We start from the raw sequence: 25,567 nt of genomic DNA on the forward strand, positions 1-25,567 counted from the left end.
ATGGTAGTTCAGCGTCTTCTAGAGGTGTTCTGTTTTCAGTTTCCTCACTTTCCTTGTGTCCGCCACGGTGGTGTAGCGGTTACGGTGTTCGGCTGCTGACCCGAAGGTCGCGGGTTCGATCCCGGCCACGGCGGTCGCGTTTCGATGGTTGCTAGATGCCCGTGTACTGTGCGATCCCGTGCGCGTTAAAGAAAACCAAAAGGTCAAAATTAAAGCCCCAACAATTTTTATATTATCACTTTCCTTGCATGTCAATATGTGTGTTCGCGTTTACTATGTTGGTTGAGACTTTGTATCACTAGTGGCACATACCCGCATAACATAAACTGTGGTATGCGGGTATGTGCAAGACGTGACTGAGAGAAAGGGTTTCATGACGTACGCGACAGGTATTAACGCGATAGCGTTAAAGAGCTCGTATCGCAGAAATTCCGCCGTCGGCGTCGGCACCGTTGGTTGTGAGCGAAAAATCATCATCTTGTCCGTGACCGAAAAATCGAAAAAGCTGCAAATAAAATAAATAATAAAAATATTAGGTCCGAGTGAGAATCGAACCCAGGCCGTCTGCGTGGCAAGCAGGTGCTCTACCACACAGCCACGCCTCTGCTTGGAGCTGCATTGAAAGTAACTTTTATGCTTCCCAAAAATACGCGTCCTGTATACAGGTGTCACAGTACGAGATGTAATATCGCAGTAATATTGCGTGGTACAAGCGTATATTGACATCGGGCGTCACACCATGTCATTATCATAACGACTTTGTGGTTTAAAGACAGCCACCCATTACAGAAGGCACATTACTGCGCGTATTCCTTCAAGACCACGTAGTGGGTGCATCGCAACTTCGAAAAAGTTTCTCGCGCATAATTGCCCCTGGTTTAAAGCATGCTACCCATTACATAAGGCACACAACTTAGTGCGCGCATTCTGTCAAACACTCGTAGTGTTCGAAAGTGCGCACTAGGGGCAGGATATCCCTATCGCGTTCAACTCTTAAAGGCGAAGATTAAGCGTCCCCCCAATTTTTTTGCGTTATTCATGTCATGACCAGTGAATCGTGTTCACCATACACTGATCCCCTGCTATGCCAATTTTGGTATATCAGAAGTTATGGAGACGGCCAGGAGTGCGCCCAGACGTAGGCGGCTAGATAGATAGATAGATAGATAGATAGATAGATAGATAGATAGATAGATAGATAGATAGATGATAGATAGATAGATATAGATGATAGATAGATAGATAGATAGATAGATGAGATAGATAGATAGTATATATAGATAGATAGATAGATAGATAGATAGATAGAGAGATAGATAGTAGATAGATAGATAGATAGATAGATAGATAGATAGATAGATAGATAGATAGATAGATAGATATAGATAGATAGATAGATAGATAGATAGATAGATAGATAGATAGATAGATAGATAGAAATGCCCAAAGTGCCTGAGGTTCGCTAAAAAATGCTTCGCATTTAATAAACATACACGCTCGTGCGCACGCAGGGCCGTCACGTGCACTGTGGCTGGCTTCGCTTGTCATAACGTGGCTGTCGGTGTTTCCCTTGCTTCGCGACGCCTGCAATACGCAGAGTGATGTGCGTAGCACTCGAGCGCTGGTAGTTTCTGTGGCAATATGTACCGAATGTTACATTGCTACAACCAAGGACAGCCAAAACTTCAAACACAGTTGGCACTGCTCCAACACGAAGCTTCGCTCAGAATTTGCATTAAGGATTATTAGTGAATTTTTACGGCGGGCTTAAGACGCTTCGCTGTTAACAGCGCTTTGTGCAGGACGAAGTTAAGGCGACAGACACGGTGCTGATTGTGAAACAGAGCTTATTGAAAATCGGCTGCAATAAACAAGAAGCAGGAATCTGCGCAGACAACAAAACAAAAAGCAGAATATGCGCATACATCTCAAACAGTCCATCCAGCAATGTTTCGATTACCACATCAGGAAGCTGTCGCGCTACATTCCGATAGGTACCTAATTTCACCGCTGTAAAGAAAACTCGAACGCATGTTTACACAAGAACCACAAGGTTTTATGTGGAAAGCTTCACTTGTCTCGCGTTTCTATATATCGCTCATATAAGCGTTGAAGTCGATCTGCAGTTAAACCTTGGTTGTTAGTAAGCGCTTTTGAAAATCACAAGGTTCCTTCCCGTCGTCAGTATGATGTGACGAATCTCATGCATGAGCATCAAGAATTCTTATTTATGCAGGAAAAATATTTTTAATAACAAGATGGCAAGGAGACGCCAGCTTGGGCGAGTTCGTATCGGTTCATACTTGAGTGGAACAGCGCACCACCACAACAACAACAACAACATCATCAACAACAACAACAGCAACAACTACAAACAACTACAACTACAACAACAAAAACCACACTGAAAGGCGAAGGATGACACAGCGCTTGTCGTGTCTGTCGTTCTTCGCCTTTCAGTCAAGCAGTTCTGTCGTGGTGCGCCGTTACACTGAAGTATCTTTAATAGCCATGCTGTCCTGAAGCATGTCCATAAACTAGATTGAAATGTTTAGCCGACTTATTGTTTAAAATTCTGTTCTAGTGAAGCACCACTTGAATGATGTTGAATGTGGAGAACCATGGTACTAATAAATCTCCAGATGACACAAAGAATAATTTGAGCTCAAAAGCATCACAGAGCAGAAGTATTTTATTGAGTACGGGAACTATATCTGAGACCGGGCAGAGGAAAACCCATCAGTGTGTAGTCGAGGAAACTGCCAGCGCGTGCTTGAGAAACAAACAGCTCCAGGAACACAAATTAACGGTCAACAATGAAGCCATTAAAGCGTTGCGCCACAGACTCGCGACGTCATAACAACAGAGTCGACCACCAGCAGGGAAGCGCAGCGTTCATTAAAACAAAACGGAAGCTCACCAAACGAGCGCACACCGCGGGGAACCCAAACAGCCCGTAATAGTCGCATCTGCTGTCGTCTACCTACGCCTCCAGGATAACTCTCACATTGGCTGACGACAACAATATTAAGTGCAGCCTGCTTTTTTTTGCACTTGAAGCCTTGCGTGGCAACGTTCTTCCTATTCGACCCAAGTATAAAGAGCGGGATTTCAGAGATTTTTGGTCTCGCGGAATTTTTTCAATCCACATGGTTAGGAGACCAAAAGGAACATGTAGATGTAGAAGTACATGAACAAATTCGACCTTTCTAAGTCTGCTACTGTTTGAAAAATCTTTAGGGACTAGTTATGATCTGCTTAGCGCAAGTAATTTCATCGGCACTAAGCCGCGTGTGGTTTATGCGCACACCAAAGCAGCTACCCTTCCGTGTTGTCTCGTGAGCCCAGACTTGCAATTTGATCGCAAACACATGGCCAAGAGGTTCCCAATGTGGTCGTTGTCAAAATACCACTAGAATTTTTGTACGTTATCGCTCATAAGCCCTTGGGCAATCTCTAGTTATATCACTGGGACCATGGCCTCGCCCTTTATCTGCGCTACGGGATATAAGAGCCATGCAGCATTTCTTGAAGACAATTAAGCTGCGTGACACCCTGTTATATGTGAACGCTGTTCTCTACTCTTCCGTTTTAACTGCTTGCTGTGGAGAGGTTGAAGTTTATATTACCTCGGCTGCTCCATTTATATAAGTTCTGCAGCGAAAAAAATAGTGTTACCCAAAATAAAAAATCAACTAAAGAAAAAAACACTGTAAAACAAGTCAAAATAACACGATAATGTACAGTTCGCTTGCACGAGTTCACGTCGCAATAAAGTGTCCACACGCACACATTTCTTGTGCATGCACCTGTGAAAATAAGTAGTCGTCGATGTGCTGACACGCGTACCTATTTCTGCACTGATCTTGTGTCGCTGGCTGAAGCTAAAGATGCTGTCGCTCGAACCAGGCCACGTCAAATGCATGGTGGTGGTGGTGGTGAAAACATTTATTAACAGAATTTCTGCCGAGAAGCTCCGGGTGTTCGGAGGTTCTTGGATTGCGGTGGGGCGGCCCTCAGTCCAGGGCTCCGCTAGCAGCTGCCGTGGGAAACTTCATGGCTGTTTTATTACGTTCTTTTTCAAGGGGCTCATTTCTGTGTTAGACATAGCCAAATAAATTCAACAGACATTTAGGTCGAAGAACATATTCGATCAGAACGTGTTGGTGCATGACGTATAAGGCGGAATAGCCTAAAGGACAGCTCGCGTACAATCACGTGCGCTCATACGCTTGCCGCGCTTTCCATATCGCTGATGTTTTTCTCAAGAACTAGCTTCGGGCATTTTCCAGTGCGTTGGCACACTTTGCGCGTTTTCACAGCAGTGAAAGTTTGTCAGCATGTCGCTGTTATGCAGTTTACATTAGCTACGATAATTAACCGCATTACAGTTTACAGTTAATTGAAATATGTTTCGCTGCGTGAAATGAACCCATATACCGAACTACATTTAACGTATAAGTACGTTCGCTCTAAGCCATTTTGACAGTAACGTTATATAAAAGGGCTTCCTCGTACCTCTTTTTCAGCTCCGACGACAACGGCACCTCGCGCGTTTGTACCCACAAGTAAGCGAACATTTTGTTTTGATTTCTTGTTGTGGACTAGATTTCTGATCACTTTTTATGCGTCTTCGCAGCATCCTTAATTTGTTCGATTTCGCTTGAATAGCTTTAAACAAGTGTTTTCAGCTTATCCGTTTCAACAATCTCAGAAAGGTGCCAACCGCTTGTCAAAGCAAAAGTCATCCTTCGTGTCATTGCACCGCAAAAATTTAAAAGAAAGGGAATAACATTAAGAATGCAAATTAAGATTCTTCCGTTAACCGTAAAGCGACGTTGCTTAGTTGTGATATCCGTCGTTAATCGGAGCTCTTCAACAAAATTGTCGTTGGTAGGCAAGGTATCGCATCGCAATTCATGCTATTTATGTAAGATTTTACGGCATCTGCGCATAAACTGAAAAACATTTCCAGTTTCCCGAGATGGCCACACGGTCAAGATAAAAAGTCAAGGAACTTAAAACAAAACTTCCTCTTTACCGTTTTATTTATTTATTTATCTATTTATTTGTTTTTTTATTTATACATTGAAGTTTTTCTAGCCAGCAATACAGTAGAACATTGCAAACCTGAAAGCTTGTGCTCAGGATTATGTAATCCGAGAAGGAATATATCTCGAGGACACGGGCCCTGCCGAAAATGTAAGTTTCTGCTCTTTTATTGTAAGATCTCGTTAAATATAATCGATTAATCGCTATATAACAAAACCTACGACATATTGAAGCTTGCATCAGTACTTATTTTCGCAGAGCAAGCGGAATTATTATTTTCCAAATGCGCGTGCTGCGAACATTTGTTCTTGATAAGATACAAAAGAATGATTGTGTTTTAGGCATCTGTAGGGAAGTCGGCAGGCGGATCTCAGACAGGTTCTGTTTTATGTGGTGATAGTCAAGCTGTGGTGATAGTCGATCTTTGCGTTGACGCAATGTGTGGTAATCTGACGAGTATAATTACGGAGTGTGCCGTAGAAGTCGAAGGTACAGTCATTAGACAGGACACTGGCAAGCTCTCCCAGCAAACCAAAAACCTCATTAAGAAACGTCACAGTATGAAAGCCTCAAACACAACAGACCAAACAGAACTGGCAAAGCTTTGGAAGTGAATAAATAAGTATAAGGTAGCCGACATAAAGAGGTATAATATGGAGAGAATTGACATTGCTCTAAAGAACGGACGAAACCTCAAAGCGATGAAGAGAAAACTGGGCCCGGACAAAAACCAGATGTATGCACTGAGGGACAAGGCAAGCAACGTCACTACCAATATCGATAGGACAGTTAGAGTAGCTGAGGAGTTTTACCGAGATCTGCACAGTAGCCGCGACAACCAGGAGGATAATGTAAGGAGCAGTAGTAGCCCAGAGGAATCGGGCATCCCACCAGTAACGACAGGGGATGTAAAGAACACATTTGAGGGAAAAGAGGCAAAGCCGCTGGGGAGGATCGGCTGACATCAGATCTGTTGAAAGACGGTGGACAGATTACGTTAGAAAAATTGGCCACCCTGTATACAAAGTGTCTCTTGACGGTGAGGGCACCAGAATCTTGGAAGAGTGCTAACGTCATCTTAATCCATAAGAAAGTGGACATCAAGGACTTGACAAATTACAGGCAAGTCAGCTTACTGTCCGTTGTCTACAAGCTATTTATAAAATAATAGTTATTAGAATTAAGACCACCTTAGAATCCAATCAACCAAAAGACCAAGCAGTATTTCGTACAGGCTACTCGATAATAGACCATATTCACGCTATCAATCAGGCAATAAGGAATTGCGCGGAATATAACCAACCCCTATGTATAGCCTTCATACATTACGAGAAGGCATTTGATACGGTCGAGATATCAGTAGTCAGGCAGGCGCTGAGAAATCAGGGCTTCAACGAAGCATATATAAATGTACTGGAAGAGACCTGCAGCGGCTCCACAGCCACTATAGTCATCCATAAAGAAAGCGACAGAATACCAGTAAAGAAGGGTGTATGGCAGGGCGACACGATCTCCCCAATGCTATTCACCGCGTGCTTACAGGAAGTTTTCAGAGCCACAGATTGGGAAGAGTTAGAGAAACGAGTTAATGGAGAGTACCTTAGCAACCTGCGATTCGTTGACGACATTGCATGATGAGCAACTCATTTACTGAACTGGGCAAGAAAAAAAAGGCAGAACGGTAGGTCTGAAAATGAATATGCAGGAAACTAAAGTAATATGCAACAGTCTCGCAAGAGAACAGCTCTTTGCGATAGGTAGCAAAGTACTGGAATTTGTAAAAAATACGTCTACATAGGACAGGTAGTGTCCGCGGAGCCGAACCAAGACACTAAAGTAACTAGAAGAAAAAAGAATGGAGCACCTTCGGCAGGCACTCTCAAATCATGAATGATAGTTCACCACTATCCCTCAAGAGGAAGGTGTTTAACAGCTGCATCTTACCGGTACTTACCTATGTAGTTGGAACCTGGAGGCTTTCAAAGAGGGTTCAACTTGGATTGATGACGACGCAGTGAGCAATGGCAAGGAAAATGATAGGTGTAACTTTAATGGACAAGAAGAGAGCAGATTGATTCAGGGAACAAACGGGTGTTAGGGACATCTTAGTCGAAATGAAGAAGAAGAAGAAATGGGCACGGGCGTCGGCACGTAGCGCCTATAGCGAGACAACCACTGTTAAACTAACAGACTGGATTACAAAAGAAGGCAAACGCGTGAGTGGGAGACAGAAAGTTAGGTGGGCAGATGAGATTAAGAAGTTCGCGGGTCTAACGTGGCCGCGGCAAGCACAGGACCGGGTTGATTAGCGGAACATGGCAGATGCCTTTGCACTGCAGTGGGCGCAGTTAGGCTGATGATAATGATGTTGATGATGATGAGCCATGCTGCTCAAAAGCACCGCAGAAATACACGTACCATATGTTCCATGATAGAATGCTCAGTGCAATGCTGCGCAAGCTAGGTCATGCGAGGGACTATTTCAAGGCAGTTGCGCAGCTTCCGAGTGTGTTATTGCTCGATACAAAACGTGCAGCCCTAAAGCTGCGTAAAAGATTATCTTTGTGTTGGGTTCAATACGTATTTAGAAGTATTTTATGAAAGCATAAATAAGTTGTTGCGCATGTAATTACCTTATTGTGCTACGGAGTATGTTAACAATTATTATTAATAAAAAGACTTATTTGCTCTTTTGTTTAGATTACGGAGCAAATAAGAAGAACGCTGCGCGTTATCTCTAGCGTGAAAATCGCACCTGAACACAGAGCTTCGGTTGCTAAAATAAGGGATAAATTATTCAAGTGGTCATTTCTGCAAAGTGGACAGGGCTTGTGCAACTCGCTGCACCAAAGAGAAACCACGGCTCAGTATGCTTGCGATACAAGGCGATCACCGTCAAAATAAAGTTTCGTGTGGAAGACTGAAGTTGTGACAATCGCCAAATAATAAAACGCCAGGCCTGCGCGAAAAGCGCACCACAGTCACAGCGAAAGCTGGAAGAGCGGCATTTCTAGAGGATAAATGTAGCAGCAATTCCAGCAGCATCCCTCAGTCGGTGCCTCGTCGTACGGCATAATGTTGAACTCAAACGACTTTGCATAATCGATATCGCCTGTTTTCTTCTGCAAACCAGACACAGACAGGTAAAGCCGCTTCCTGAATCACAGCGGCACATTGAGTGAGCTTCCGAAGAGAAACTTGTTCTACTCGATGTATAAATTATTCTTGCTCTAATCAGCTCCACGGCCCGTGCCACCGCCGCCACCACCACCGCCCCGACCGCCGGCATTCCGGCCTCCGACGTTCGCACAGACGACATCTCAGCAGGCAACGCAGAGGCTGACGACATTCAGACCGGTGACGCAGCGACCGACGACCGAGAGACCTGTGACAGAGCGGTTCACGACTCAAAGGCCTACGACACAGAGACTTACAACGCAGAGGTCTACGACGCAAAGACCTATCACTCAGAGGCCGACTACTCAAAGGCCAACGACGCAGAGGCCTACAACACAAAGGGTCACTACACAGAGGCCTACGATACTGAGACCAACGACACCGAGGCCCACAACGCCGAGGCCGACGACTGCGAGGTTAACAACGCCAAGGCAGACGACACTGAGGCCTACGATACCGAGGTTAACGACGCCAAGGCAGACGACGCCGAGACCCACGGTGCCGTTCCCGACGACGCCTAGGCCCACAACACAGAGGCCTACGACACCGAGACCTGTGACGCAGAGGCCCACATTGCCGCCAAGACCTGCGCCATCTCTGAGGCCTACGATTCTGCAGGAGCTTCCACCCACACCGAGGCTTGCTTTCCAACCTGGCAGTACGTACAAGAGAAATGTCAGATTTTAAGCGAAGGCATATCGGACTTTTTTTAGCACCTCATGTGCAATACAGCCGCAGTGGCGTTTAGCTGAGGAAAGGACTGCACTGAAAAGTGATTTCTTTTTGTTGATAAGGCGCACTGATAAATCCACGGCTTATGTGTGTCTACTCGCGTGCCCTGTATTCAAAAGTTGCATTTTTCAGCAGAAAAATTAGACTACCGCAAGTAGTAGAGTCATTGGGTATTTCATTGCAGCCCTGATCATTAAGACATCACCGCCTTCTTCATGGCAGTACCTGAGTAAGCAACTATATTTAAACACACACACGAAGGATATCGACAGTTATATGTTCGTATTGAGTTCCTGCCGTTGTATTCTCGGCATAAAAACGGACGACACTAGGCATTTTATCCAGAGGCGTAGCTTGCTATTTTTGCAGAGCGGGATATGGAAAAGGAAGTAACAGCGCGTACAAGGACGACGCCCGAGTTAACCCAATTAATGTTGCCGTCAAAATCTGGAAGTCTATTATGCGCTGTTTATTAGTCGTTCCTGATGGTTAAGTTAGGCTTAGTGCAATTAGTATTTCAGTTAAGCTTAGAACAATCACTACTTTATAAATCTGGCGGTGTCTTGGCCCATGGATCAAGTTAACCGCGTGTTAATTCGGGTGGGTCAGTACAACCTGTCCAACTGTGGAACCATGCATACTGCGTTCGCGTTGTTCGCAGTTCAGCTGTTCGATGGTAGAGAGCTTTATGTTTTACGTCTTAGCATAACGTGAAACAGCGTATGCAAACGAAGAACCTCTGGGAGTGCAAGACAACCTCGGTTGGTTTGTAAATTAATGCTATTAGGGTTATGGGGCATGCGTGCTGCAGATTACCTTCGGGTAATTCGAAAATGCAAATTCTGAAATTCACGAATTATATTTCTCTCCTTTCAGCTGCACAAAACGCAGTTTTCACAGGGAGACAAGCCAACACCGTTCTTCCCCGTCGTCCCATCTTCACCCGCACAACGTGAGTGCCGTTTTTGCTTTCCTCTGAAGGCTGCTTTTTGTGGCCCGAGCACCAAGTGACGCTCTTTGCTATCTTCTAGGCTACCCTGTCTAGCGCCGGTGCGAGCAGACCGATGACCCTGCTTGAAATTAAAGAATATATAAAAGGAAGGGAATGGGTTAAGCTAAGGGCTGTATATGCTAAAGTAGACATTAAGGTATGTAATAAGTTAAAATTGGAGACATATAATTAGCACAAATTAGTATGAACGGCAGTGAAACAGCTGGAATCGTTGCGGCACCTGGCGGAAGAGATCTCAACCACGCGCAATGTTGACCCAATGTATTACACCAGGGCAGAAGAACGCCGAGTACGTGTATCAAAGGGATGGGATGGGTTAGGCTAAGCGTTGTATATGACAGAGCGGACATTAAGGTATGTAATTAACTTAAAATACGCTACATTACCGCAAATATTTGGCGTGCTCACAGCACATCCTACTCGCCGCATGCTCCAGCCCGTTTCGCCAGCTGGTCGCCAAATTACACAGTGTTCGCCTCACGTACACTTATCTCATAGGACAGAGCTCGTGAAGGGTTCGCTTGCTCCGATGCTCACGAGGTGTCGTGCGCCTCGCCCTTCCCCTGCTTACGTCACTAGTTTCTCGTTTGGATGTACCGTGGTATAGTGAACTACACTCCGCTTCCCACATCTGTCGACCTCCGTCGTGGTCGGCTTTCGTGTGCTCGTGCGAGACGAGCACGAGCCTGCGCAGTGAGGCGTCGCGACGGGTAGCAAATACAATGCTGAAAACCGAAAACAACGAGTCGCTAAGTGATATGGAACAACGTATTAATAGCCGTATAGCAGATTTAGTTTGTTTCTAAAACAGAAAACATCTTCGTGCATTGCTCAGTCTAAAAATGAAAAAAAGAATCACGTTATGGGCCGTATAACTTTGAACTATTTCTCGGTGCTAACGCACTTAGTGCAAGAAGTCTCCCTAGCCTCTACAGAGTTGCACCTGGTGTATCAAACGGAGTATAGAGGAGGGGTACTGTGCTCACTGGCGTAGAACGCATGACGTCACCGATGTATGATTGGGCGCAAGCGTTGCACGCAGACACTACATTGAACTCGACAGTCATGACACCTTGTTGCGCAGCAACGTAAGCATCCTTATTTCCTTCGTGTCGCCTCTCCCCTCTAGCACTGCTGCGCACCAGGAGTCGCGACCGTCGAGATCAATGTAGCGGCTGTGACCACGGGTAACATCAGCGGCTTTACCGCCCGCGTTTCCGCTGCCGCGCATAGGCGCCGAACGCGTCATCGGCTATGTCTCCTTACCCAAGTTCAGCAATGTCGCCCAAGTTTACCCAATAACCGGTGAGACTGTCACTCTCAGACCCCTAAGTTTTGCATTTGGGTCGCTTTAGTCTTTTTTTTTTCTTGAGCGTTGCCATGTACCCAGCAGAACACTTTGAGAGAAGTCGTTCGACTGCATGTGCTATTGTGGTAAGACCCTGCGTTAAATGGAAGCTTAGTTAAAAGGAGGGTACATGAATGCGTGTAACGAGTCATTCTGCACTTCTGTATATTGCCTTCATACACAAAACATCGGCATGACCTTGTTCAAGAGTACGTCACCAACTTGTAGCTCGAAAATGCTTGATGCCCGTGTACTTGATACATGTGCAGGTCAAATAACCCCGAGTGGTCGAAATTTCCGGGGCCCTCCACTACGGCTTCTCTCATAATCACATCGTGCTTTGGGCACGTTAAACCCCAACAATTACCAACTTGTAATTGCCCCTGACCGTTTATACGCTCGCCATCGGCCGATGAACCAGCGCGATCATCACTAATATCAATATGGTACGAGGTATACAACTAGTATTTCTCAGTTCAACTCCTTCGATGAACATCCAAGGACAGATTACTTGCACTACCGCGGCATTTGCGGGCATTACTGCATAGGTCGCCGAACCATCCCACCTTTCATGCATCGGTCACGCAGAGATAAAGTGCTATGGCGTAAACTACAAGCTCGAACTTTTGCTCCCCTACCTTACGTCACAACATGCACCCGGGAATATACCGCAGTTCACCCTGAAAGTGTTGTCCTGCTAAAAGAGCGGACATAAACCACATATTGTGACAATGTAAAAATCACTCCCATCTTCCTAACCTTCGTAGAGTTTCGTGCAGCCTGGTGCTGTGGGAGGCTGCCATGTGCAGTTGCAACCCCGAACTTCACGAGGATATCCTGAGGAGGGCTGAAGAGGTAGAGGATACCTACCGGAAGTAGGATAACCTCCCTCGCCTTCTTTTCGCAGCATCTTTCCCTTTAATATGGGATAAATAGAGTTGTTTCTCTCTGTCTGTCTCTCTGACACACACAGATGCTTAAAGATTTGGTTACTGGTCAGAGATCAGAATTGTATTCTTGGTATTTAACACACAGAGAAGGCGTAATACTAGCGAGCATAAGTAGAACAATGTTCTGTAGTAGACGTGACCATAATGTAGGAATTTATGATGCCTGCCATTCTAGAAGATTGTTTGATTACTTTGAGATGTAGGTAAACACACGGGGGATCAAGGTAAAATATTAACTTTTTTTCAGGTCCGCCAGGTCCTGTCGCAACAACCAGGCAACCTACTCCATTTTTCCCCATAAACACAACTCCACCATCGCAGGGCAAGCACCTTTCTCATGGTATTAATTTCACAGGTGCATTATTCCGCTCGGTAGAGTTATCTATGCACATCGCTGACGTTGCTTGTTATTATGCAAGAATAACGTACGCAATAGCGTGATTGCTTCTAAAGATTAATTATAAATTTATCGTCTTTTCGCAACTTATTCTAAGCGCTGGGTTTTAAACGAGTGCAATTTTTACACTTAGACATTGCTCGTATCCTTAGCTGCACTTCTTAGGAAATTTCAAAACTGAAGATATTAATTTTGACACCTACAAATATTGAAACCTATAAAGAACTCGAACGTAGCTATGATACGGCAGCACCGTCACGTGTGTTCCTCTTCGTCGACATTCGTAAGGTGGCACTGCGCGAGTGTCTAGCCACATGAGTGGGTAAGCGCACTTTCAGATTTCCGCAAATATACTGCTATATTCAACAACAATGTGCGCATAGCAGGGGTGTAGCCAGAAATCTCTTTCGGGGAGAGTGGGTGGGAGGGTTCAGTTACCCTGTCTTAACTTTCGGGCGTCTGTTTGTACATGTGCGTCTATACATACACATGCAAAATTGAAAACTTTCGAGAGGATTCGAACCCCTCCCCCACCTGGCTACACCAGTGGCGTATGGCATGCCACATTGACCAAGATCTCCGCCTGTTTACTGCTTGAAAATCGCAAATGAATAGTAAAATAAAATCTGAGAAAGCGTACCAACATGAACGTCCTTTTGTCTTTAATCATGAGAATCCCTGGATAGTTCGTGTAACATTGCCTTCACGGGCAGAATGTACGTTCTCATTATTTTACGTCCTTACTCGGCTTTTGCAGGACGTAGGATATGTTTTGAGATATTTTTCGAAAAATCGGTATAGTGAGCGACAACAAAGTTCGATTTGTTGCGTACGGATGATGGTAATATGTCATTATTATTAATATTTCAAAACAGTGAAGCCTTTTTTTTTTAATTTGCACCCGTTACCTTAGTACTCACGATTTGTGTCGTTTTAAGACAGGATGTTCTTCGATACAACTTATAACATTTACTAATACGTGCATCATGTAAGATCGCTTTTCCCGTATGTAACCGATAAGCACATGGTTAATCAGGACTGACCACGTCACGTGCCTAGTCCACCGCGCGTAGTCCACCGTCCACAAAAGTTTTGTTCAAATGCCTACTCTAGCACAAGCTGGTAACTTTCGGCCTTCTTTTTTTGTTGTTGTTGTTTTGTTTTGTTTTTTTGCTATGTATAGCAGCCTTGGTGGTGCTCCTGTGCAGGGTCGCCAGGTTTAAAACACAAAAATTAGGCTGAAAATGGCAACTAGCCAAAAAGTAGCCAACTTAAGCCACGAGCAGTAAAAATAGCCAAAAGTAACTTCCTTGTGTTTTCGTGTTCCTTTTTTTGCGCTGAACATGGCGAGCGCGAAAACAATTACGAAGTTTTCATTTAAACGGCTAAATTTAAGAGCATTTTGCCGGAAGTGCAAATAAGTATGGCGCGAACCACTTCAAAAGTTCGAATTCTTCAGATTTAAGCATAATTCTTGGCCTTAACAATAATTTCGTTTGACATAATGGAAGTGTCTTCCGCTGTTGCAAAAGTGGCATTCTCTTAACGCGTTTTACGTGATTTTCCTGAAAAGTACTGGAAGTAACAGCCTTTCGGTCACAATAAAAATGACGATAGAATAAGTGTGCTGAAATTCACAGTTGCTGTGATTTAATCATAAATGTTTGCACTATTCATCTTGTGGGAACCACACGCACCGGCTTTCTGGATGGATGCTGTCACTCACTTTGTCCAATAGCTACTGCCCCGGCGACTGGAATTCGCTGCCCGGCTTCGCACTCATCCTTCAAGAAAGCCACGGAACCAGTCCGCAGAACAGCGTGCGGGATGCCCTTTTCAAACCGCGCAAGCCGGTCATGCGCACCGCCACTGCGCAGCGCGCGTCACTATCTCGAAATAGCCGACGTGTGGTCTCCACAATTTCTTGCGTGATGACGAAATCCGAGCAGTTAGTATGTCTGAGTCACAGTCTTTATCTTAATCCAAGAGATGACACAAGCACTTTGGCGGACATCCGGTATCAAATGTCGTCGTGTGCATTGCGCCCTCGATGTGAAATGTCCTATTCACGGCCAACTTTAGTTTAAAGTCTCATTAAAGAGGCGGTGTGAAAATTCAGGCCCCATGCAAGAGCCCTGAATTTCAACCAGGCACTCGAAAGCCTTTGCTTTTGTATGCTGCAAGCGCCAAATTCGCTCTTGGGAGCATGAAACACACGTTGGTCACCATGTTCTGGCGATACATACTCGAACGACAGCGGCTGCGTCGTCGCCCGATATCCATAATTTGGCTTCAGTCGAGGGAACATAAAAGTAGCCATGAAGAAGCCAAGTAGCCAAGAAGTTTTCCTCTGGCGCCACCGGCCTATAAAGTAGCCAAATTGGTGCAAAGTAGTCAAACCTGGCAACCCTGCTCCTGTGGTGCGTTGTTGAACATTGATATACTATACTCGTATCACTTAAAGGGATACAGGCACTAAATTTTCCAGCTGTTGTTTCTTTTTCTTGCGTCAAATGAAAGGCTATACCCTCAAGAGTCTAGGAAATGTACTGTTAAGCGTGAGTACATCCTGAAAAAGTAATTACAGTACGTTTTTAAAAGCCAGTTTTGATTTCTATGGTACCCTGGCGTCACAACATGGTAAGAGCCTGTTGTCACGTGCTCGCGCAAGATGTTATGACGTTTCCACGGCCACTTCGCTCCGTGGCTTCTTTTATGCCGCACAAGTAGCCATTTTCGATGTTTTTCGTGACGCACAAGCGGCCATATTGAAAGTTTTGGTGCCTGACGTCGTCACAACTAGCCATACGGGTGCGCGAAGTTACTGTAGCCTGACGACACGCTAGTGTCAATGTCAGTAGGTACGCCATGCGAAAATTGACTTTAAAATATAAATAAAATATCAGCATTTACTGAGCTTCAAACTTCCCAGAACCGTCTCTGTATACGAGCGATTTGTATGGGAGAGTATACCGGCCTTCAAAAATGGATGCCATTACCCATTTAATACCTGTTTATCACTAAATTTGTAACCTTCAGATAATTTTCCTCGTACGAGGAGGCTCATCGCTGGCCCTTCTTCGTCACCTACTTTAATATAGCAAGAGTTCCCTGTCCGCCCTTAATTTTCCCTTACAGTTGCCGAAAGGTCTTTCAATGCCATCAACAGCGCTCGCCCTTTCGTACCAGTTCCTACGACTACGAGGAGACGTATTTTTGGTAAGTCTCTCCTAGAAATTAAACTTTGTTATCCTTGGTACCGAGAGGTCTTACGCTGTACCAATTTCCCATTGCCTTGTTGCGCGCAACTACATTGCCATGGGGATACATTGACGCTGTATATATTGTCGGGCCTTTCGAAGTCCGCGAAGGTTGCAGTTCGCCGAAATATGTGTTACAGTAATATCTGTCCCTTCCCTTTTTTTGCATCTCCACTGATGCGTGCTGCTGGTAAAGTTTGCTGTTTCCTGTTCGTAGCACGAAGCATGAGACCACTATATTGTAGCACAGCAGGCTTTGCTCACGAAGCATGAGATGCTGCAGCAGTAGCCCGCAAAATCACTCCGAGGGGACGCGCAGGCTTCCTACTTTATGCGCGCATGATAGTATTGCGTATGTGTAGACAGATGATGGCACGTAGACGTGAGTGCATAGCATCCATGAAGTGTCACTTTACAGTGCTGATTATGGCTAATGATATACAGCTCCAGGAAGCACCTTGGGTTAGAGAACGCATTTATAGTGAGTCTGGGTAAACGAGGGGAACAGATACATGGAAGTAGAGGAAAAAGCTACAACAGCAAAGGGAAAGAGGAACGGTGCATTAATGAAGCAGAGCATAGGATAGCAGAGAGCTGAACTAGTTGGTAAGCATTAATTCTAGAGAGACAGGGCGTGCAAACACGGACACAAGAAACAAGCCAAGACACCACAAGCGCAGTTTGTGGCGTCTTAACTTCTTTCTTGTGTCCGCGTTTGCACACGCCGTGTCATTTAGAATGCCCAGAGCGTAACGGGGATACTATAGGTGCGAGGTGATCCGACGTCTGGGGAAGGGTGTGGCGGTTCCAGTGCTTATATTCGGAAACTTACTGGTGTACTTGAAGTGAGATGTGCGATCGAGGCTGGACGGCAATCAAAGGACGGGGGGATACCTCGCACCGGACGCTCATGGGAAGACGACAAATGAGGCTATAAAGGGCGATACGGACTGGGCATCCCTTGAGGCGAGGTAAGCTCAGTGAGAAATTAGGTTCAAAGAGGGACTAAGAAATATGAAGACAGTGAATGGGTAGGACTAGTGTTCCGGAATTTGTGTAGGTATAGCGTTGACTCACACTGACGAAAAAAGAACTAGGGGGCTCACCAATAAGCTTGCAGCCGGCACTGTAATCGATGGGGCAGCAAAGGGCTTTCAAGAACTGGCACGAAATTTCTCAGTTGTCATTTTTCTCCGTCAAATGAAAGACCACGTCCCTCAATGAGTCCTATAAATCTACCTAGTAAGCTTGAGTGCGCTCCGAAAACTAATTCCAGCGTCTTCTTGGAAAGCGAGTTTTGCTTCCTATCATAGGTCGGCAAACTCACTCCGAGTGAGCTTGAGTCCGAGTGAGTCCGGTTGAGTATTTTGTTGAGTCTGAGTCCGCGTGTGTCCAGTAGAGAGAAATTTTGGTGAGTCTGAGTGAGCTCCACACTTTTTTGCCGAACTATGGTTCTATCTACACAACTTCAGCATTACTATCAGCCTTCTGTCAGCTCACGTTTATACTCCCGCGACTCGCAAATCCCTCAAAGCACTAGTGTTCATACACCAGCTCAATATTTAGTCATCAGAGGCGTGAGTTACGTAAAGGTGGGGGGGGGGTGAGGTCAGCCCCCCCCCCCCCCCGCAAACTCTTTTACGGGCAGTTCCTGATAAAAATATCTCGTGTGAGTCACCACTTTCACTTAAAATGTCCTTACTGGATTGCAACCACTGATAACTCATATTTGAAGGTTCGAGATCAAAATGCACCATGTAGAGCACCAAATATGCGATATTGGTGTTAAAGAGCATGGACACCATGGTCAAAAGAGCCAATTATACGCCAATGGACTCATGAGTCGACTCACTCATACTCACTCAGACTCAGATAGAGCTGTAAGTCTTAGTGAGTCCGAGTGAGTAATATTTTGGTGAGTTTGAGTCCGAGTGAGTCCGGCTGAGAAAAATTTTAGTGAGTCTGAGTCCGAGTGAGTCCAGTCGAGGAAAATTTTGGCGAGTCAGAGTCAGAGTGAGCTCTAAGGGCAAAATATATTTCATGAGTGTGTCTGAGTGAGGTCCACATTTTTTGCCGACCTGTGCTTCCTACTTTACTCTGAGCCCACGGCGGTACCTTGCGCGAGTGCGCGACCAGACGCTTACACGCGTCTGGTCGCGTACTCGCGCAAGGTACCGTGACTCTAGCGATATAGTGAGAGAGAGGTGATGGCGGCCGACTTGTCCTCGCCTTCCTCGGCCCTTTATTAGAAGGCGATAGCCGCAGCGGAGCGGCGCGGCTGCGGTGTCCAGCCCGGCCGGGATCGTCAGCACTTTCTCCACTAGATCGCGGCTCGACCTCTCGGCATGAGCTGCGTGAGAGGCGCGGCGCGGGTAGCGCGGGCAGCGCGGGGGCGGAAAAATGATGATGGTCTAGGATGATGACGCTACAGTGACTGACAAGTGCGGCGAGTTGGGCGGGTTGGTAAAGATGCATAACGTGGTGTTCTCAGCCAAAAATAAGCTGAAGGGGATTTGCCCGAGGCTGCAACATCGTGAGAGAAAGGAAGCGGATGCAAAAGGCGAGTGCACCATGAAACATGGCATGCAGTTCGTGTCATGTGTAAAAGGGGTGGTGTACGAGATCCCCTTCTCGTGCGGTCACGTTTACGTAGGCCAAACTGGCCGTTGTCTCAACATTCGTCTGCGGGAGCACCACAGCTCGTTGAAAGGTGCGCCGTCGACCCATTTGGCCTTGCATAGCCGTCAGTGTGGCTGCAGTCCGATGTGGAAAGAAACCTCTGTGCTATTTCGTCACAGGGAGAGAGTAACCCGCGAAATAGCTGAGGCTTACGTTATCGAAAAACAAGGCTCGAAGTGCGTGAGCCAACCATCACTGCTCCTTCATCAAAAAGAATTTTCGTTTCTTAGCATGCCTTCGTAGGGCCGCACTCGACAGAATAAGGTTATTATTTTTGCGCAGCCGGCATGGTTGCGTCATTTCGCGTGCGTTCCGTGTATTCGTCAGATGGGCGTGCGTGAGGTGTTGTAATTTCGATTGTATATTTGATTTACTGGGTTTTCTGTATGATTTGGCATTGCTGGATGACACGTGCGAGATTCCCTGTCTAGTTGATGACTTGTAGGCGTGTTCTTGATAAAACATCATGTTTCTTGTAGACCTATATTTGTAAGAGAGCGAGGCGTGAGCTTGCTGCGATTAGAGTTTTATATATATGCATGTGCGTTCCCAAATAAACGTGGTTTGAAGTTAGCGCATGTGTTTGTCTGCGTCTCTTTCTTGTGGCTCCGTGTTATTTGCGCTGAACGTCCCTAGCTACAGTGACGTTTCCACTGCCTCTCCGTCGTTTGTCGTGCGCCGCACGTGTGGAAAACAAGTGCGCAGTCAACGATAGACAAAATTTTGTCTAGCGACTCTCACGACAGCAACGATTAAGACAGAGTGCGAGATACCGAGATTGCCGATCCTGCGATCCATTTCGCATTCGTCACGGCCGCAAGCATGTCAGAAGACGATCACCTGACAGCAATAACGCTGTGCAAGAAGGCTTGCGCATCGCAAACATCGACGTGTATTCACGTGCACGCACGACGATGTGACGCAATTCGTTCGCTCGCTTCGCGGGGCTACTGAACTACGGGCAAGAGCAGACGATCCAGAAAGCGGCGCGAGAGCGGCCATTTTGTATGTTTTAACACGAAAGTGTTTTATGCCGGGGTCCACCAAGTACTTCCGTCACGGTTATGACGTTGATAAACGGGACGCCAACGGGTGAGAAAGAAAAACTAAGAGAAAGGTGCGCCGCTGGGAATCGAACCCACGACTTCGCGGCCGCGACGGTAAGCGCCCGACGCTCTACCGACTAAGCAAACTTCGCAGATAACGGACACTACACGAACGCGCCTTATATATTTCACACATTCCCTCTCGCACGGTGCTCTCTGTTGGCGGTGTAGGTAGGCGGGGCAGAGCGAGGTGGTGCCGTCATCTGTTAGAGGTAAAAAGAAGTAATGCGTCACGATCGACATTTACTAGCGCTTACTCCGAGATTGCGCGTGATATCGGAGGTCATGGTTAAAGCGTCTCGATACCCGCGAGGGACACTTGCCGCGCTGGCATCGCCGAGGGAACCTAGACGCAGTTACGTTCTTTGACTTTCGCTTCGTGTTAGCCTGCGCCGTCTCATCGGATTAGTGCAAGTTCCACATGCACCAACGGGGTTTCTCGCCGTCAACTGCTTCGATTGCGAGAGCACCGACTAACAAAACTGCTGCAATACGCGTTGAAAAAAGGACGCAATTTCGACGGGCGAATGTCGGGCCTTGGTGGAGCGAGACAGAGGCCAGCGGGACGCACGCGTTTGCGGCTCAAGCTACGAACCTCTGCCTCCCATGTTGCTGAAGTACAGTGTGGTAGTGTACGCATGAACACAGGCGTCGGTAACCCATTACTAGTAAGCGCACACCGTGCCGCTTCTCTCCTTAATTGACGACGTTTTGAAGAAGTGCATATCGGGTACCAGTGTTGATTATGAGCTTGTTGGTGTCATCTCTACGCGCGATTCACAATTCGCTGATTCCAAATATATCTTCACAACTTCAGCTACCACAACGGTTTAATCATGATGATGGGCGTTAGTCGTCGCGATGGAGACATGCCACTAGGCGTCAACATGGGTGCATCGACGTCAAACGGTACTATAGCTGCCAAACACCAACAGACATTGTAGAAGCTCTCATATATCATTACACGATAAGCACTACTTCTGTGAAGACACGTTTCACTTTCGTGTTATACCGATTCCTATGACGGAGGGATCAGCCAAGTTTTTTTGAACCTGACGTCATCACAACTTGTCGTACTTCTGCGTGAAGTCACCGGAATTTGCACTGGGTTGGAGGAGAGGATACGAATCATATATACTCATACGCTAAGGAAAGCAGTTGCAGCCTTGAAGAAGACAAGTCCGCTTCTCGAAATGTCGACTCCAGCACACCCTCTGTTTGCGAATTTTCATCTCAATTTGCACTGCAGCTCGACGTCTCGCTAGTGTCGATGTCAGTAGGTGTGCCACGCGAAAACTCTCCTTAATTTCGAAATAACATACTGCCGCGCGAACTCCCTCTTTGTATTTATACGTGACCGGTACGTCACACGTATAACGTTTCGCAAACCGCGCCCGAATGTCTGGGAACCTTCCAGATTATTTTAGAATTTTCTGATAGGCTTGAGCGCGCAAACGCGAACAGTTCAGTTTATTTTGGAACTAGCGCGGCCACCAGCGATAAGACTGAAATGTTCGATGCCGCATGTATAAATGCCGACCCGCCCAACCGCAGGTGAGATTATCAACGGCCGACGCTCTCTTCGCCGCCATCATTGTACAGCGTCTATTGCTTGTAGTTTGACTTTTCGTTTCCAGGGCACAAGTTCGCCCAAATAGAGAGTTTCGTCTTGAACACGCCGACTGCTGCCTTCGTGAAATTCACGACCACGTGACAATATCTTATAAGCATTTCCTGAGCTCAACACTTGGTCAGAGCCTTCTCTGTATACAGGAGATCTGCATGGCAGAATAATCTCAGCTTCGAAGTCTGATGTCAGTACCCCTTTAAGTTCCGCGTCGGAGGGGCTGAGGAGATTTATTGGAGCTGAAGAGATTTATTGGATGGCACAGAAAAAAAACGAAGACTAAGTCCTGATTCAGAAAACGTGTTGGGAATCTTGGGAAAGCTAGGTAGAAGACAGAGCATTTTTTTTTATTTAATGGGAATATATGCATACGGATTTTTGTTGGGGCACTAGGCCTACACGAAGCCTCGCTTTTTGGGGACAGTGTTAGGAAGATGAACGTGTCCGCGTAAAAGATCGATAAAAAACGTTTCGGGGATGCGTAGCGGGAAAGCAGGAAGGAACAACGAAAACAAAATAGCAGGAAAACCAGAGTAACTCTACCTCAGAACACCCAAAGTTACTGTATGAAATTATGTTTTTGGAGTTCTTTTTTTAGAAGAGCATTGTTTAATTTTAGGCAGGAAAGGCCTAAATCAATATAAAGCTTCGAGACTGTCAGATTCCCAGCCCGTTAAACGGAACGCTCATAGCATCCATCCACCTAGTACGGTTTCTCGAAGTGCACAAGGGCCCATTGTTGTGGACGTTCGCCCGGCCTAGACTGCAAAGCTAGCACAGATGCATAGATAAAGGCGCGATTTGTCGCAGCCTCCCTCGTGCAACACATCCATAGCAGGCGGTGACGATATCCGTGTTCGGCTTGCGACGCCAAACGCCGGTTGCAGCGATACGTTTCTTTCGCAACGCTATACACCACAGCACGCCTGTCTCGCACCCAGGCTGCTGGCGAGCCGAGCGGATATTCTCGCACCCAGACGCCGGGCTGACCGGGCTGCCGAGGCGCGCGCAGGCTGCATCAAGTAAACAGGGCAAGCTGCAGTTCTGAGGCTTTAAAGTGCGAAAAAGTACCCGTTCACGCCGCTTCAGCGTGTAAGAGCTCGTCTGGGCACTACTGCGTTGTCTTTGGATGCCAAAACAAGCAGCGCAACAAGAGGATATTAGCGTTGTCTGCGACGATTACGACGCGCCACGGAAATAGTGCCGGTGTGGTGTTTTCAGCTTCGCCGCGAGTGGATAACCGTGATCCAAGCAAAAACGAGTGAAATGCGCGAGTAAGTACACTAATTGCGTATATTCTGCAGTGTGATGCCCACCTATTTCATTTTGCGAACCTAATTTGCGTGACACGCAGCTGCGTTGAAGGCAGGCGCGAGCTTTGTGTGGGGGTGCACTTCATACCTTTGAGCGTTTCCTTTGACGAAAGTCTCGTGCAAGGTAGTGCTTCAAGCCCAAGCAATCAGCATGCTTTGCCACTTTCAACGTAGTATTAAGCTTTAGTGATTTGATGGCATCCACGCATTAGAGATTTCGTCTTCAAAAGGTAATAAATGGCACGGTGCTCCTCAACAGCTGGTCAGAATTTCGTGCTTTCATTGCAGTGTTGATGTCCCCAAATTTATTTGGACACGAGGCATCCAGCTGCACATTAATACATATATAGGCACGTAAGTAAACAGTACTCGCGCCAGTGCCCTTTACGTCGCAGGCGTAGCTAACCGGCTTAACTAAGAGTAGCAAGTTTCGCTTGTAAAGCATCATCGTTACAAGAATAAAATCGCGCAGGTAGCTTCCAATGGGATTGCTGAACGATACTGCAGGCGATACTCTCTGATAGCACGCTTTTGTGAGCAAGACCCATTATGTAAGAGCGCTCGTGAAACAAAAATTACGTTCCGCGAAACTACCCGTAAAGCGTACTCTAATTATTACGCGATGCATGCTGAAATGATCACATTCCACAAAACTTTGTGCACAACTTGTAATATGGCGCAACAAAACATCGTTTCACTCTTTCGCGAGCTGCACTGCAATTACGATTCACGCGTACCACAGTGAGAACGTTTTTTTACAAATGTAACAGCGTACGTATCTGACGAGGTTGCTTCCGCAGCCCACTCAGCACATACTATATACATTGTGGACTTGCATGAGCAAGATGTTTTTGATGTTCCAATAAATCAGCGAAAATGTCCAGGCTAGAAAAGACGCGAAACACGCTTTCCGACGGGCTGAGTTTCGGGAGTTTCACGTTTGCTCTGTGTAGCGTCTGCTGGCGTGGCAGCCCGCGCATGTTTTTCGTCGCGTGTGCGATAGATGGCGCGACGCGCGATGCAAATATGGCGATGCGCATGGAATTCTCTGTGTTCTGGTCTATTCCCCGTGTCAGATCAGCGAAGGCCCCTTACATTCAGTATTCGTTCTTCGGCGCACGCGTTGGGGCCCGTCTCCTCTGTCTTGTGTGATTATCTGCGCAAGCGGACGATCCTACGAGCGGAAACGAGGATATTGGCATTTGCGTTGGGCAATCTCACTCGACGAGTTCGCGACGCTTACTGCACTGCGCGTTGCACCCGTCTACTGACGCCGTGCTATGCGCCAAAGAGTCCGTGGCAAGCGTAAGTGTATGTGCGACTCAGGCGCATAAAACAGGCATCTCTTATAGTTTTATACTGCTGACCTTAACGGAACAGACATTCGTGTAAAGTATTCGCAGCAAGTTTTACGCTAGGTCGCGCAGAATAACTGCAAGAGAAGAGACTTTGGCCAAGGTGTGAAATTTTCATTTCACGCAGAAGCTAGAAGTGTCAATATACCTTCCCAAAGGCGATTATGTTGCACAGACATAAAAAAAGTGTAAAAAATTAACGTCGAGCAGAGCACTAAGATAGCCGTTAATTAGAAACGAGCCAGTTGAATATTTTCGGTATACAATGTGCTGAACAAATGCAGCAAACCACCCAACAATGTGAATCATGGCTCAATACATTTTCCACACATCTGTTTCGATACTCAATATTCTGTGTAGTGCTAACCGTTACAAGTAAGTCTGAACTAACGATGTTGACTGCTTTCCCATTATCAGGTACTGCTTTTGTGAGCATACCACCCGTCACAATCACGGAAAACGCTACAGCAAACTATGGCTTAGAGAGAAGATATACTACGCTCTTTTTTACGCGTATTTAAATTATAGCATACTTGTATAGGACACCACAAGTGAGAATAATTTAAACAAATTAGAAGTCTCACAGAAAAGGGTGCTCCGTCTATTTGAAGATTATTATGGCAACCCAAGGGAGATGTCTAGCAGTCCACTGTTTATAAAACACGGCATACTCAAGGCAAGGCAGATCTACGAATACAAATTATTACTTTACGTGTATAAAAACAAGCTCCACACTATGACAGCACATGAAAAGACACACAAATACTCACTGCGTTGACAACAAATTCACGTTCCTGCTACCAGGACTGGGTATGGTAGAGCCCTAATTACATATCGAGCATCACTGTTGCTAAATCGCTTTGGTGGACAATTAAACTTTAACTTCTCATTAACTCAGTTCAAACGTCACCTCAAGGATCTACTTGTGAATGGGTTAGTGTAAATATTATGCCTCCTATGAATGACTGGCCAAGTTCCTCATACCTGTTTCTCATTTCTATGTACCATATGCATGTGTATATAGATGTATACAGGGTGTTTTTTTCTTTAGACGATACGGATCTTTTACAAAAATTCTATGACAGTCAGGCTCCTGCTGTTTTCGCACAAGAACTCCACGTCGAAGTGGAAATACTTTCCCGCAGCTGAAATGCCGTTGGCGCAACTAATTAACGAAAACTCGTTAATTAACTTTTCAATTATTGACTTGAGGTCAGTTGTTTGTATTACAAAGTTGTAGTGTGTGCCAATTTATGGCATACCTATTTCTTAGAAATCACAAAAGTTGGACGTAGTTCGAGACATTCATCATCGAATTTCCAGCGCGGGGGAACAAAGCGCGGCGGAGCACCGGAATGACACGTGACAGGGAAGTGAGGAAATTTGAATGAATGTGCGCCAAAGCAGAATCTGGTCAGAAAATTCGTCAGGCGTTCTGAAATACACTAGTAGACAGCTTAATGTTTGCGTGCGATGAGTGGTGCCTAAGTGTTTCTTTCTTTAACCATTAAATAGTGGAACTCATTCAGACCTACTGTAAGCAACGAATCGTCCATAAA

At 46.0% G+C, this 25,567-nt stretch overlaps 1 protein-coding gene across 1 annotated transcript in view; it reads left to right on the forward strand.

Moving 5' to 3' along the window:
- LOC119395730 (salivary glue protein Sgs-3) overlaps nt 1–25,567 on the forward strand; it is a 73,742-nt gene that overhangs the window by 37,710 nt on the left and 10,465 nt on the right. Inside the window, exons 11-15 of the mRNA XM_049416760.1 lie at nt 4,530–4,568; nt 8,291–8,887; nt 9,838–9,913; nt 12,519–12,593; nt 15,807–15,887. Coding sequence (XP_049272717.1) covers nt 4,530–4,568; nt 8,291–8,887; nt 9,838–9,913; nt 12,519–12,593; nt 15,807–15,887 — 868 coding nt within the window. The remainder of the gene's footprint in view (nt 1–4,529; nt 4,569–8,290; nt 8,888–9,837; nt 9,914–12,518; nt 12,594–15,806; nt 15,888–25,567) is intronic.

Source organism: Rhipicephalus sanguineus, chromosome 6 (genome assembly GCF_013339695.2).
Source record: "Rhipicephalus sanguineus isolate Rsan-2018 chromosome 6, BIME_Rsan_1.4, whole genome shotgun sequence".
Taxonomy (NCBI): Eukaryota; Metazoa; Arthropoda; class Arachnida; order Ixodida; family Ixodidae; genus Rhipicephalus; species Rhipicephalus sanguineus.